The following is a 16,650-nucleotide window of genomic DNA, read 5'->3' on the forward strand; positions in this document are numbered from 1 at the left end:
TCTAATTTCTCTTAAACTCCTGATGCTACTTGGTTATCCATTTTTACTAAAGAAAGAATTGGGTTGCTTGTGTGAATTTGCTCTGTTTCTGTGTTACTAGCTCAGTTTTTCCAGGGATGCCTCTGCCCCATATGGGATAGGAATGTTGTATTAGCTGTTAGATTTCACTACAGCATGAACTGGTGGGAAGCTGTCAGTCATGGGCTTTTACAATGCCAGAAAATGAAGGGTTGTAGACTGGGGTACCCAATCCCACAAAAGCCCTTGCTATCATTCAACAAAAGAGGCCTCTGTTTTTGCCCATTTTTCCTGGATGCTAGAAGTCTTAAGTGTAGGTGTATGGGAGGAGCATAGAGACACTGATTTGCACTGTAGACCTGTATATAAACCTTCATTAATCTTCTTACTTTTGGCCACATTTCTCACTCTCAGCTTTGAGTCCAGAATGTGTCATGATTTCTAACAGGCATATCATATCCCACCCTTTTTGTAGCTTTTCTATGGTGCATTCATCACTCAACGCAGTCTCATATGCTCTCCATCTTCCAGAAATTGTTGAACTCTCTTGTGCAATTGTGTGCAGATCCCATCCTGCACATCCTTAGCTGGTATGGTGAGGTTTATTCCTTTTTGTACTTTTATTCTTTTATTTCCATGAGTCTCGGGAAAGAAGAGAGATGGGCTTAAGTGCATCTTACATCAGCTCAAACTAGTAGTTTGTAGTTGCTTCTATTTTGTTGTTTCATGGTGGAAATATAATTCAAGTTAAATAATGAGTTACTTCCTCAATCACTTTTGCAGAATTGTTCAGCTGCAACCATTGCCATCTACTTTGTACCTAAGGAATCTGAGGGCCACTGATGTTTAAAGATATCAGACAGACTTTGATAGAATGACTATAGATTTGTGCAAAAAACTAAGGATTCTAAGATATTGAAAAACTTATTCTGAAATTGATCTCATCCATTCTGCAACATCTGATGAGTGCCTAATATGGGCCAAGTACTCAGCTAAGTGTTGGCAAGGGAGGTGGGTATAAAGATGAATAAGATACAAACTTTACCCTTGAGGATCACATAATCTGATGAATAACTTGAGTTTATGTAGCATTTTGCAGTTTATAAATCAGTTTTACCTGTGGGGGACTCGTGACACTTACTGATTTACCATTCAGCATTTTAACTACTCCTAAGGGACTCCAATGATCCATGACATGTAATAATTTATTCATTTGCTTGGGTACAAATCTGAATCTCATGCAGAAGATATAGTTGCTTGGGTGGTGAAAGAGCCAAGCTCACTCTTGTGGAATCGTGAAGTAGCCTTGTGCATACTGTGTTTGAATTTATAGCCAGATTCTTGATCCATCTAGATGGGATTACAAACATGAAATGGGTTTATTTTTCCCCTATTATTGCCTTTAACAATGTTCTTTCAAATTTCTTTCCTTCTTGTTTTGGCATCTTGGGTAGCTTCCTTCCATAGCTTTCTAAATACTTTCTATTGTTAAAAAGTTCAGGGCAGTCCAATTTAAAATTTGAATCTTGCTTCTTCCAATTCCCCAGCTCAGGTTTGAACACTGCAAGGGAACTTAGAGTGGGAGAGAGGCCCTGTTCTGCTATTTCCCGTCTCTTCCCTCTCTCCTGGTCCTAGCTCTTTCTTTGTGTGTGACAGATAGAAGGAAGAGTATCTGTTACTTTCCTGGCCACTGTCCTAGTCCCACATGGTTGTTGCTACTGCAGCTAAGATGTAACTGACTATCCATAAACTCTGTCTTTGGGGTAAGCATCCAAAGGCTGGCTCTCTCATGGTGCACAAGTGGAAATTCTCTGGGGAAGTCCTCACTGACTAGTTCTTTGACTTGAGAAATCACCTTTGGCTTGCCCTCCACCAAACCCCTTTGGCTTTATCCCTGGTGATTCACCTCCAGTCTCTTGTCAGATGAGGTACCACCAGGAGGATGCAAGCTCATTTACTTGACTCCATGTTCTCCCATGGCAGGCTGCTTCAGTGCTGCCCTCTTTCTACCCCATTGGTTTATTTCAACTCTCCTGTGATCTCTTTGGGTCTCACTTTTCCCCGCTAAAACATTAAACATTTTTCAACATTATTTTCAATGGCAATATAGTCTTCTACTTTAAGGATGTGGAATTCTTTATGTAACCAATCCCCTGTTGATGGACAATTTGATTATTTCAACTTTTTACTATGACCAAAAGGTGCTTTAAATGTTAGGCAGGTTAAAGGGGAGTTGGAGAATATTTTGCAACTGTCTGGGGAAAATGAAGCCGATTTTTAAATTTTATGTTATATTAAAGTATACAGGGGCTGAAATGATATGAAATATTTCCACAGTCACTAAAAATATTATGTTGTTCTCTTAGGAACAAGCCCATTTTGTTTTACTTTAACCTGCTCAGCTGTACCAGTCCCTCCGTGGTGGTAAACCTACAGTGCCCTACCAGACAGGTAAGGCAAAAAAAAAAAAAATGCCTCGCTGGTGATGTTAGCGATTTTGAATATTCTTGGGTGAAAGAATTGAGAAACTACATTTGGGTTCTGGGTGTGTGTGATTAATGATGAATTTATGGAAGGTGGGAAGACAGAAGTATAAGCTCATGTTTGTTCATACACAATTTTAAAAAAGCGGTATTACTAGGAACCTCAGTGATTATCTTGTCTAACCACCTATTTTTATAAATGAATAAACTGCAGCCCAGAGAAGTGGAGATATTTTTCTCAGGATGAGTATTAGGAAGAATAAAGCCAGCTACTGTAACTAATAAACCCGTTTTTCAGTGACTTAAAACAACAGTTTCTTTTCGGTCATATAAGAGTAAAAGGCGGTGTTTGTGGTCAATGGGCAACTCTCTTCCAGGCTCTTTTCATCTGGTGGCTCTGTCATCCCTTAAGTCCTCAGCAGGAGCAGCATCCAGTTGCCGGAAGAAGACAGAGAGGCTGAATAAAGCACCCCTGTTCTTAAAAGCCTTGGATCAATAGGGTCACACAGTGCATTTCTGCTTATATGCCATAGACTCATTAGTTTTATTTGTTCACACCGAGATGCAAGAAGGAGGGAATAAAGCAATGTAATTGTGGGCTGAGCAGCCTCTTGTGTACCATGAACAAATGAAACAATAGGGACAAACTTCATTGTTTCTTCCGTAGTCTATCCCTCTGTCCTCCAGAACACCCTTCTTCCCAAGGGAGACAACCCAGAATCCCATGTGGTACTATCTTTAACCCATAGTCTAGGATCTATGGATTATGGATAGTCTCTCCATCAGGTCTTGACACTAAATGCACAATGGGGAACAGGGCTAGGAAAATTAGAATACAAGCTCCCATTCAGAAAGGGAGGAGGTATAAATGCACAGTGGTCTTTAGTGCATGGCACTGGAGAACAGTCTTTTATTCGACCTACCTGGATCATGTTCTCTGAAGGAAGTTCCTTATCCATCACATCCTATGATTCTTTGCTCAACCACCTGAAAGGTTATTTCCTGTCTGTCAGCCTCAGACCACACCATTGCTGAGCATCGGAAATACACCCTCTTAGGGGCCATGTGGCTTTGAAACTTTCTTCCTACTGTGTGAGCTTAGAACCTCAAAGATTATATTAACAGTGAAAGGCCTTTTCAGATTAGGTCATGAATTTGGCAGTACCACTACCTCAAAAACTTAGTAAGATTTTGACTTAGTTGCTTTCTCTTGGTTCCACTTTGCTGTACATCAGAAACTAACGCAACATTGTAAATCAACTATACTTCAATAAAATTAAAAAATTAAAAAAAAATAACTCCCTTATCTAAACCCTCAGTTCTTTTGCCCCTTCTCGTTTACTTGTACTTCCCTGGCAGAACATCATTCATGGCTAAATGCAGCTTTCTGCCTACTCCATGCCTCAACCCAGGCAGCTGTGTGTTCTTGCAGAAAACACACACAACAGTCCATTAAATTAAGGACCACTAACCTCAAGGGGGCCCTTAATGCTGTCCCCAGATCACACAGGAGACCCTATGCCCATTCACTAGCTACTCTGCTAGAAAACAATTTCACACCTTTTCCTCTCACCTCAAACCTCCAAGACCTCCTTCCCAGTCTCCATGTCAGCCTCTGACTTAGCTTCCTATTTCACTGAGAAAGTATTAGCATTCAGAAGACAACTTTTACGAGCTACCACACTGACCTCCACTTGCCTACCTGTCATCATCTGTGTTCATGTATTTACTCTACCTTCCCTGCTCTTACTGTGGAGGAACAACCTGTGCGCCCAAGGCCAGCCCATCCGCTCGTGCATTAGATCTTATCCTTGCTCACAAAGTCCAGCACACAACTCCAGAAATCTTCTGTTTTTTTCTTTTATTACCATTTTCCTTCTCTACTAAGTTATCCCCATCAGTAGACAAACATGCCATCTTAAATAATTCTCTCCTTGATCCCACATCCCCTTCCAGTTACTGCTTCATATCTCTGTGCCTCTTTTTTTGCCAAACTCCTCATAAGAATAGTTTATATTCAATGTGTCTAAATCCTCCTTTCTCATTTTCATTCAGGCTTTTACTCCTACTCTATTTTCTCCAAATGATATTGATACCATTGATCTCCATCTATTTAAACCAATGGTCAGTTCTCAATCCGTATTTACTTGAGCTAACAGCACTGTTTAATCAATCCCTCTTCCTTAATATACTTTATTCACTTGCCCTCTAGGGCACAACATTGTGTTTCCTCCCAACTCTCTGGCTACTCCCTATCAGTCTTCTTTGATGGTTTCTCTTCATCTTTCCAGCATCTTCTAAACACTGGAGTTTCCTCTACCTACATTTATTCCTTTTGGCGATTGCACCTAGTCTTGTAGTTTTAACACAATCTATATGTTGCACTTCCTAATTTATCTATCCAGATCAGTCTGCTCCCAGAACTCCAGATCTTTCTATCCAACCACCTATGCCATGTCTCTACAGGGATATTTAGTTAGCATCTCAAATTTAACATGTCCAAACTCAATTCCTAGTCTCTGACTTTATCCTTAAAATTGTTCCCCACCCCCCATCGGTCTTTTCTATTACAGCTGTAAATACCATCAAATCATCCTTGATCCCTCTTTTCTGTCACACTCGTGTTTGAGCTGTGAGCTAAGTCCTCTGGTCTCCATTCAAAATATACCCAGGACCAAACTCCTCCTTTTTTCACCATCTCCTCCTTTTTTCAAGGAACCAGCTAGATTAGTTCAATGACCTCCTGACTGGTCTCTTCTTGCCCCTGTCTCCAGCCCCTTAGACTCTCTTTTCTGCCCAGCAGCCAGTGTGATCCTGTTAAACGTAAGTCACATTATGTCCCTCCTTTGCTCAAGCCCCCTCCCCTCAATAGCTTCTCAAGTTACTCATATTAAAAGCCAAAGTCCTAACAATGGCCTACAAAGTTCTTCACTGTCTGCCCGACTCTGACCACATATGTTATGGCTCTCCCTCTGCTCACTGCACTCGGGTCATACTGACCATCTGTTGTCTTCAAAGGATCCAGGAAAGTGCCTACTTCATAGCTCTAGACTTTGCTGATCTCCCTGCCTAGCCTGCTCTTCTCCAGATGACTAGATCACTAGTCTTCTTCAAGTCTTCCTCAAGTCTTCCTCAAATATTACCTTTTGTTGAGGTCTCCCTTAACTACCTATTTAAAATTAGAATCCCACCCTGGTACCTTTCATCCTCTGGCCTTCTTTCTAGCCTTATTTTTCTCCATAACACCTGCTACCATCTCATAGCAAACAATTTTGTTTATTTGTTGTTAACCATCTCCCCTAGAGGGATTAGAAAGTAGGGATTTTTATCCGTTTTGTTCACTACTGTGTCCCCAGTGCCTAGAACAGGCTCAGAGTAGGTGATCAATAAATATTTGTTGAGTGAATGAGTAAATGAATGAATGAGAGAATATCTTCCCATTCCCAGTCTAGAAAATTTTCCACTACACTATACAAATACATCATTCCCATGATGAAACAAAAAATCCTTGCACATTATGCTTTTTATTGCATTTCACAAATTACTAGATTACATAAATTACTAGATTTACTAGATTATCCTTTCTTCATGGCAAATTGTAGTGTTTTAACCTTCAGTGTAACTCTCTCTTCCACTCACCAAATCCTAATTTATATTAGAATGTTAACCCTATGTGAATGGAAGATGTAAAAATAATGATGAAGAACTATATTCAGAATGTCCGTTTGTGTTTATACAAAGAATCAGAACTGAGTCAGAATATATATTAGCTGCCAATAATGCAGGATTGCTTTCAGTCTGCCAGGCAGTAGTGCGTCTACTGATCCAAGCCATATTTTTACGCATGATGTTTTTTGTTAATGCAGCACGGTCCAGACATGTGTCATAAGCATTTAAAGGACAGACCTTGATCAATTAGGATACCCAACCTCAGTGTGACCTTCATTTTTGGCTAATTATATGTTGATTGCTACTAATCAGCACCCTATTTGGAGTGAACAAATTGGTCTGATAGAGAGTAAAGAACATTTGCTATATTGTTTTTTAACAGCTCATTTGTGTCTGGAATGAAACTTGATGTGATTCTCATTATCAAAACATTTTTTACCACTTAAATTACTTTCTTTTATATGTTGCATACACCGCACTTTTATATGTGTAGTATACATTGTACGTGTGTGTATGTATAAATACAGAAATCATCATAGCCTTAACTCAGTAGCTCCTACCATCATTGAAAGCCTATGAAAACATTAGTATATTCAGTATTCACTTTTATAAATCCATTTAAATGTATCCAACAAGGGGCTAGTTCAGTTATCTTTCAGAGTCATGTAAGTAAATTGCCAAAGTCTAAATGTCTGTGAGGTAGCTCCTAATACGTTAATGGTTTTTTCAGCTTAGCCCCGATCAGAGTAAACTTTTGATGTTCGCATTGGCAATGACCTCAGTCTTCTTCCAAAAAATGTGAGCATGTTGGTTGGTTGCTGTGAATGTCCCTAAACAGTTCTTCAGTTTTCATAGAAAGATACCTGTGAGACTTCCAATATTTCCTCTAGAGGTGTGTGAATGTGTGTATGTGCTTGTGTGTGTGTGTGCATATGTGTGTAGGAGAGACTGAGAAAGAGAAAATGCACCTGGAGGTGTGAATGTGGAGATGAGTTGTTTACCTTGTCAAAACTTCTAAAAGAAATTGGACTGCTGCTGCTACAAAACAATATTAACTGTGAGATTTTTGAGGTACCCATTTAGTTATCTACCTACTACCTTAGCTGTGGGGTCAATACCAATTGTCCTCGTGTAGCAGAGACATGACCCAAAAAAGGGGAAAGAGATGTCACCTCAGCAGCCGTGTTTTTACCTAACTACCAGTGGGGGTTGAGCTAGAATCTGGTCAGTGAGAATGGTTACCAAAGTACGGTAGGGAGATGGAGCAAACCAGAGCTGAGAAGCCTTTCCTAAGGAGGAACCGAAGGTGGAGGAAGGGAATGTTCAAGGATTGACTACAACTCCCATGGCTTCCCATGATCTTTGGTTTTTTATTACAAACAAAAGCAAAACCAACAGAGTGCATCTTCCCTGATTCTGCTTTCTCTCTGTGGAGTTACTAATTGGATTGCAGTCACTCCACAGTGGCTCTGTGGACTAGCACGGCCATCCGGTTTGGCATTAATAGGCCCCCAAAGTTAATTAATGTAAGATAATTGCATCAGTGACCTCTCTGCCCATGTTTGACTGGTGCTGCTGAAAGACAATAATAATGATTGATTGCCACAAATAGCCCTAATTTTGTTAGTTTCTTATGGTAATAAAACCTCCAATTATGTTCTGAGAATTCATTGGCACTGATAGTTACTAGCGGCATAAGTTATCAATGTTTGGAGCGTTTTAAATTACCATTGTATTCACATAAGGAAAGAAAGCAAGATTCTAACCCTGAAAATGTATAAACTACACAGGTGAAATTAATCTTGCTTTAAGCTCTTATCTACTAATTCAGAAAATCATGAAAAAATATTTCATTAAAAGTTCATCACTGTCCTATGGAAGATGTCACACAAATCTACAAATTATAAAATTGCATAGAACTGCACACACATACACACAAATGAATGCATGTAAAACTGGTGGAAACTGAATAAGGTTAGTGGATTGTAACAATATCAGTTTCCTGATTGTAATATTGTACTATAGTTATACAAGTTATTACTATTGGCCAAAACTGGGTGAAAGGTATGTGGAATCTATTATTTTTCACAGCTGCATGTAGATCTACAATTATGTCAAATCAGAAGGTAAAAGTAAGCACAGTGGTCTTTAGTGCATGGCACTGGAGAACAGTCTTTTATTCGACCTACCTGGATCATGTTCTCTGAAGGAAGTTCCTTATCCATCACATCCTATGATTCTTTGCTCAACCACCTGAAAGGTTATTTCCTTTCAGGAAATAACCTTTTATTAAAACAATAAGACAGCATCTTATTGTTTTAACAGAACATCAACATCGAAGGGGAAGGAGTAGAGGTTGAATACTAGTACATGAAATTTTATTTTTTACAGTAAGTTTAGAGGATTGATTTAAGTTTCTTAGATGGAAAATGGTGCTTTGCTTTTTTATAGTGGTGGGTAATTTAGAAGTTTAACCTTGTAGATAATCCCTTGGTTTGTTCAACTCAATTCAGTTCCCACCATTGTGTTTCTTTATTTCACAGATCTGTGTCTCCAAGTGCCCAGAAAAATTTTTAACCTACATGGAAATACAATTTATGTACAGAAAAGACAGAAACGACTGGACATACTACAGCCAGTTCTGCAAGTCTGCTTTTCTTAAGCCTGCGAAGGTATGTGTGTTTAAGCTTAAAACTAGAAAGAATTTACCTTGTTTCAATCGCAAGTGTAACATGAGCATTTGTAACGGATCAAGCTCCAAAATCTTCTTGGAAGTGATTACTAATGGTACCATTTCATTAAAACACAAATGCACATGTACATACAAACACACACACACACAATTTATACCATATCATTTTGTAGACTTGGGGTGTTATACAAGACTGTTAGGTCTGGTAAGTTAGCATCAACTATTCCCTGACACCAGCAAATTCTCTACTTGGATTTTTTGCTGTCTAGAGCTAAGAGCTAAATGTCATTTGCAGTCACCATTTCATTAATGTGGTGATAAAGCTCCGTGGCTACTTAGTAATAAGAATTTTACTTCCACACCTGGTTTGATAATTACTCATTTAAAAAGTCCCCAAACACTACCTAGATTTAAGATTTATAAGGGATTTCTAAAGCCTTATTGTGTTAATTAGTAGTAATGGCTTCTAAATTAGAGAAGATGCCATTTTTCCAGGAAAAAATTAAAGGATTAGAGACTAAGGATATAACTAAGACGAAGATACACACCTTCAAAGACATGCCTTGGTTTCAGCAGGTCTGACTTTATTATTGTTGATTCAATTGAACTACAGTTAGGGTATTTAAGAGTGTTTGTCAAACAAGTATGTGTGTGTGATAATCTTACAATTACTCTTATTAGGGGTGTAATTTGGGATAAGGAGATTATTAGGGAATTGAATTTTTAAAGGACAAAATTTTTATATCAAGAGTAAAACTTGTCATCACATCATCTTTAAAATGTTAACATACTCTTCCTTCAATTTTAGACTCTCACACAAGTTTTACTGGATGATGATTGTCCAACAGCGATTTTTCCAAGCAAACCTTGTAAGTGGCTATTATTTTACCTTAGAAACACAGAATCTACCAAGAAGTTATTTAATTCAATTCCCTTATTTCACAGTTGATGAAACTGAGGCCGGGAATGGTCCTATGGCTGGCCCAGGGTCCCAGAGTTAATTAGGAAGAATAAAGCCCATTCTGGCTCCAGCTGGGGATGTTCCACTGGAGCTTGGTGAGGTTTTAGGTTTGGCTGCTTAAACACACACAAAAAAGTTTGAAAATTGATTTTTAAAAGCCCATTCAGGTTGATTCTTCGGTGCTCTGTGAACACACATAAGCACAGGCACACTCTAACACATCCACCCCTGAATTCAGCCAAAAAGTTTGTTGAGAAATTGACACTGGGGAGTGAGGGTGGGGCATATACTTATATTTATAATTTGAAAGTTGAAATATTTCTATGTCTCCTGAATGCATCAACATTTTATTTCTTTAAAATTTATAAACTTTATTTTTTTTTGTGGTACGCGGGCCTCTCGCTGTTGTGGCCTCTCCCATTGCGGAGCACAGGCTCTGGACGCGCAGACTCAGCGGCCATGGCTCACGGGCCCAGCCGCTCCGTGGCATGTGGGATCCTCCCGGATCGGGGCACGAACCCGTGTCCCCTGCATCGGCAGGTGGACTCTCAACCACTGCACCACCAGGGAAGCCCCTATAAACTTTATTTAACTGTTTAGAAGAAAATGAAATAATCACTCATTTTCCTTTCTTAAGGCTATAATTCTAACAACAGAGAAAAAACTTTACATAAAGATGTCCATCACAGTGTTGTTCCAAAAAAAGAAAAGACAAAGAAAATCAAAAGGAAATACTCTAATATCCAAGAGCAAGGAAATGCTTAAATAAATTATGATGTATTCATTAAATGAAATATTTATAATTTTTACCTATAAGTATTGTGTATATGTTACAACGTTACATAAAATGAAAAATACTATATGAATTATGACAAGCCTGTATAAATTAAAATAAACAACCACCAAAAAAAACTACTCAAAGAAAAAGATTGGAAACAAATATGCCAAAATATTAAGTGACCGTTTTGGAGGTGGCAAAACTATGGCCATTTTCTCTCTTTCTTCTTTTTCTATATCTTTGTTTTTCCACAATGAGTACATATTTCTTTTAAAATGGAAGAAAGACAGCAGTCATCAGTTTGAGTAGAAAGTCAGGTACCACTGAAGTAGCTACCATCAAGCATAATGTCTTACATGCTCCCATCAGTCTTCTCTGGATCATTAAAACCCTGCAGCAAAGATGTAGGCCTGGCAAGCAACCGCATTTAACCAGGAAGTCCTGGGCAACAAGTGTCTGTAGTCAAGAAGAATGTTACAAATTTTTATGCAAAACGGTAAAAATGAATCATTAGTCACTGAAGGTGTAATAGGTATAAAAGTATAACATATAGTCCTGCCCTTATAAGTGTAGTTTGGTTAAATCACACAATATGAAATGTACATTGGGAATACAAAAATGAGTAAGGCACAGTCCTTCACAGTCTAGTGAAGGAAACATTAAGATAAATATTGAAATCACTTGTATCCCCCCAATAGAGGATTAAGTATAGTATTTGAAACAATAGTATGCAGCTAATAAAATTCACTCATTAAAGATTTTATAAATGGAAATAAGTAATATTATAAGAAAGAAACAAGGGACAACCTCTCATGTACTGTATAATTATAACTCTCAAAAAAAAAATTTCTTATAGAAGAAAGACTGGAGGAAATGCACCAAAAGGTTAATATAGTTCACTGTGGGTGGTAAAACTATGTACAGTTTTGTATCTTCTTTCATAAAATTTTCTCTACTTTCTAAATATATAATGAGCATATTTAGTAATTAAAGCTAACAGACTAGATGAGTTATTGCCCAGATATAATATGTAGAACAAGTTTCGGGGGTTCTGTACGTGGGAACAGTCATGTTGAAGGAGGAGAAAAAGAGTACACAGAAAGGAAGAAGGGAAGGCAGGAGAGAACCTGGGCCTGTAAACCAAGGGAAGAGAGTTTTGAAAGGCAGGGGTTGTCTCCCATGTCAAAGACTCATTCAAGAGAAAGTTAATTCATTCAACAGCAGATACGTACTGAGTTCCACTATGTACCAAGCACTGTGCTAGGTAATGGGTTCAAGCAGGACGAAGACTAAAAAAGATTTGGAGGTTTTGGCAACTAGGAGGTCACTGGGATCACTGGGAGGCTAATTTGCATGGAGAGGTGGAGACAGAAATACAGTTGGATTGAGAGGGAATGGAAGCATCTGGTAGAGGCTACTATGTCAGATTTGCCAGGGAAGAGCAGGAGAGAGAGAGGGCAGTCACCCCGATTATAAAAGCTACGGAACATGAAGGTGGGTAGATCAGACCATTTTAAAAAAGGAAAGTCAGGAAAAGCTTTACAAGGACATATTTCTTCTTTCTCTATATCAGCTGCTTTCATATTTTCAGGTTTACACTCCATGCGAACCCATGCAAGTCTGTGATACTTCTTGTAAGAAAAAATATAAAAATTATCCATTTCTGATTGCTCCTCCCTCTTCATTTAAAATTGGGGTTTTAAAACATTTTTAGTAATAAAGATTTGTAAAGAGTCAAGGATTCTGTATAATTAAAAATAAGCACATAGAAGATTGAATGGTAAATTAACTCTTCTCAGAAATGCTAGTTTTCAAAGTGTGGGCCATTTTTGATAGCTTTAGAATTCCCATTTCCAGCCCCTCTTAAAAAAATCTTGTAAATGAGCTGGAAGACAGACAAATTATTCAGACTTTGTAAATAAAAATTCAATTGTTTTAGTAACCTAAAATTTGCGCTGATTCTTATTTCCCAAGGAAATGTTCACTAAACTCTGGTTTTCAAGGTTTCACTCAAGGAGTATCTAAGAATTTTGTAAAATAACAAAATAAATTCATCCAATCATTCAAGTAAATATAGCCTTTTTATTAAAATGTGTTTACCATGAGAGAGAGGTTATCAGTATTACTCTTATAAAACCTGTGCTGTGTGTCCTTCTTATGGCTACTTGATGAATATACCATGTATAAAATAATCAGCAAGTTTAAATGTAGCTTCAGATTATGATTGTATTTGCTTTCCATGTCAGTCTTAGAATCATCAGAAAATCTGATTATCAAGTAATGGGCAATTATCTATATTCAGCAATTTATACATTGTCTAGTAAGAATTTGATTATAAATAACAGAAGGCTTAAGAAAGGGAGGATATCATGAAGGAAGAAAGTGATTATCATAATTTTAATTTATTTTTACAGATCTCCAGAGATGTTTCCCTGACTTTTCTACTAAAAATGGCACTTTAACAGTAGGAAATAAGACAGTGTTTGAAGATGGAAGTGGAAAGACAAGAAATGCTGTAGAACTCAGGGCAGCTGCAAAGTATGTTGTTTACACTCCCATTTTCAATTTTGATGCATCCCATTATTGTCCCCAAACTAAAACTTCCATTAGGTTAAGGGTTATGGAGGAAGAATTATGTATTATTCTGAAATATCCATGTCACTGTGGATTAGAGAACTCGGTATGTGTTCATTAAGAAAGCCAAGTAAAGGAGAAAGCAGAATGAATTTGAAAGAACAATTATGTTTTTCAAAATGGTTAAGTCTTTCATTATCAACAGGTATAGAAATGAGACATCAGGAAACAGATCGCAAGACCTTAGTATAATTTACTTTTGAATAAGCATAATTTTAAAAACCCATGCTTTTTTAAAGCACCATTTTTAAAAAATGACTGAAGTAATAAAAGGGAAGGGGGCCTTAAGAAAGGTGAAACAACCATGATGCTGCTCTATCAGTACTGTGTCGAATTTCTATGGACTAACTACAGTGAAGTAAATTTTCTGTTTCCCTTGGCTGTATGCATCATGGTGTTCCACGTTACTGGGAAATACAATTCCCTGGGTGCACACAGACTTGTATGTGCACAAATATAAACACACAGAGTACCATTTCATAGCTTAGTTGTTGAATTTAAAGTAAAAAATAAAGGCATTGTAAAAAATTTATTGTTCTTTCTCAAAAGATTTTAGCAGTCCGAGTAGAATAGTGCAGTTCCTGTGTGTTTAGAATATGATAGCAACATGGATGAATTTCACAAATATAAAGCTATGTGAAAGAAATCATAAAGTAATAGTACAATTCCATTGATGAAAACGTTTAAAGTAAGCACAACTAAATTAAATTACCCTATGATGCATATATAAATGGTACAACTAAAAAGAAAGCTAGGAAATTATTATCACAAAAGTCAGGATTATGGTTAACTTTAGGGGAAGAGGGGGGAGGTGTTGTAATTGGGGCACATGGGGGAAAAGAATGACTATGCTGTAGTTACTAAGTATGTTCACTCTGATAATTCATCAAACTGGATGCTAACGATTGGTGCACTTTTCTGTATGTGCCTCTTTGTGCCTCCCTGCTACAGAGCTGTCAGAAGATTAAGAAGGGGAATTAAATATCATATTCATTCTTGGCTCTATGGATTTTATATTGGCTCTATGGATTTTAAAAGTTAAAAGCTGATCTTACCATCTAAATTCTTGTCTTATAGTGAGGCTTCTGCAACACTGAGGGTGTGTTGCATATGTTGGAGAGGGGTCTGTTTATCGCTCTTGGAAGCCACGTTCCCTCTGTGTGCAGCTGTAGCTGGCTACCTTTGCAGGTTTAACGAAGTGACACCTCATGTATTGTTGTGGCTAGGAAAAGAGTCACTAGTGATAAATGGCTTCTAAAAATATGCTTAGAACTGCAGCTTCCAAATCCCTTTTATCATAACAAGAACATTTCTGTTTAGTGGTAGTCAAAAAATAATTGATTTTTTTTCCTTCTTTGAATTCAGTGGTATCAATAAAGTCCTTGATGCAAGGGCAATTGGAGTGAAAGTGTTTGAAGACTATGCAACAACGTGGTATTGGATTCTCATGTAAGTGAAAGCTTAGGTGTTTCTTCTCCAGCCCCATTCTGATTTTATCTTTGTAGAATTTCTTTCTTCAAATTCCCCATTCATAGTCATGAATAAAAGGTTGACTTGGATTTCAGTTCCTGTCACTTTCTTTTTCAGACAGAGTGAAGATGAGGCAAAGATATTTGGAAATCTGCCCAGTGGTAGCAGAAAGTTATAAGAATGTAAATTTAATTCTATTAAATCACCAGTAAAAGTCCTCTTATAAACATATATTTCAAGTCACGCAGGGCCATATCTGTGGTATGTTTGCTTTTCATCACACGTTACAGTGGATGCAGTGTTATTTCTCTGGTACTCATTTGTCCTCCCCTTGACCTCCAAAGGATCATTCTTACTTTTTAACACAGCCCTTCCACATAATGTTTGTTATCATCATCATCAAAGTCACTGTACTTAAGAGAAGCTGAAAAAGACATTTGAAGGGAGGAGGAGATTTTAAATTTTCAGACATAATATTTGCATTTCTGAAACATAAAGGAAAATGTAGTCACTCTTCTGGAGCAGGTACATGTTTTGATATGCCTAAGGCTGTCATTACTATCTGGCTCTTGTGCCACCTTCTTGTACCCTAAGTACCCTAAAAGCATCTATGATTCCCTGGTGATCAAAGAATAAAGTGAAAACTTCTTCAGATACTTACAAAGCACCTTACAATCTGGCCCAATTTAGTTTCCCAGATTTATCTCCATGCATGTTTCTGGATTAACCCTATATTCTAAACACATCAAATAGCATGCCTATCCCTGGACTGTCAAACCCCCATGTTTTTGCACATTCTATTCTCTTTCCTAGCATAGCCTTCCTTGTGTCCTGGGCAACCCCATCTCATTATTTAAAATCAGCTTTTGTGTCATCTATGATGTCTTTCTTGACTTCCCCAGCTATAGTAAATTACTTGCCCCTCTGTGTTCCTCATGGTCATTGTGTGTGTGTGTGTGTGTGTGTGTGTGTGTGTGTGTGTGTACGTACGTGTGTACATACCTATATATAAACACACATACCTGTCTTCCATATAGCACCACTGTCTTGTGTTTTATTTACCTGACTCTTTCCCTCTGATAAACTATGAACTCTTTACCATGGTAACTATGTCTAACTCATCTTTATTTTCCTAACTCCTGGTATGGTTCTTGGACCATAAAGATGCATAGAAAATGTGGAACAGTTATAAAAATACTAGGGGAACAAGATAGATATATTTAACTATAAGTCAAATATATAACTAAAGTCAAAATTGCACTGTGTGTAAAATACTAGTGAGTAGTTTTTGGAGCTATAAAGCTAGATAGTTTTATCAGATTTTACTCATTTTGATGCTTTGTCTTAAACAATTACAGTAATTATTTTCAGTGTGTATTTCAGGATATATCTCCATAGCAGAGATTGTAGTCCATACTTGACAGGAAACTGGTGCCCCTATTGTCAGACCCAAATATCACTAGATATTTCTATGTTTTTCCTTTGTTTTGGCTTTCCCACTCTTACCTGAAAAAAGTGTAAATTATGATAGATTCTCCTGCCCTCCTCACTCCCAACACACGCACTGAAATGCTCTCTACCCAGGGACTAAACACCTAGAACTGCTAGAACATATACACCTGCCTTTATTTTCAACTCTTCTGTTCTCATCGATTTTATACATATAAAGCCAAAGAATGACATACTGGGATTTAGTTTATTCAGTTAGAATTTTTATGCAGGAATTAAAAACACAGAACAGTAAAGAGCTATATTTCTTTTCTTCCCCCCTGACCTTTTTTAATAACCCCCTTGGACTATGCCACAGAATAATTCTTCAACTATGTTGAATATTTCAGCATGAAAGTATCTGTGATTTTTAAAAGGGAATGGCTTCTGAAGTTAAAAGCATAGGCTCTGTAAGACTGCAAGCTGAGGAGGTGCTCTGATACATGCTGTCATCTAT

General features: G+C 37.6%; 1 protein-coding gene across 4 annotated transcripts in view; it reads left to right on the top strand.

The window, feature by feature from the left end:
- The window catches only part of SLC44A5 (solute carrier family 44 member 5), a 383,428-nt gene that overhangs the window by 323,594 nt on the left and 43,184 nt on the right, over positions 1 to 16,650 (top strand). For all 4 annotated transcript variants that reach the window (XM_073788302.1, XM_073788306.1, XM_073788299.1 and 1 more), the window contains 5 exons: positions 2,385 to 2,469; positions 8,714 to 8,842; positions 9,671 to 9,731; positions 13,016 to 13,139; positions 14,601 to 14,684. In XM_073788302.1, coding sequence (XP_073644403.1) covers positions 2,385 to 2,469; positions 8,714 to 8,842; positions 9,671 to 9,731; positions 13,016 to 13,139; positions 14,601 to 14,684 — 483 coding nt within the window. The remainder of the gene's footprint in view (positions 1 to 2,384; positions 2,470 to 8,713; positions 8,843 to 9,670; positions 9,732 to 13,015; positions 13,140 to 14,600; positions 14,685 to 16,650) is intronic.

Source organism: Tursiops truncatus, chromosome 1 (assembly GCF_011762595.2).
Source record: "Tursiops truncatus isolate mTurTru1 chromosome 1, mTurTru1.mat.Y, whole genome shotgun sequence".
NCBI lineage: Eukaryota > Metazoa > Chordata > Mammalia > Artiodactyla > Delphinidae > Tursiops > Tursiops truncatus.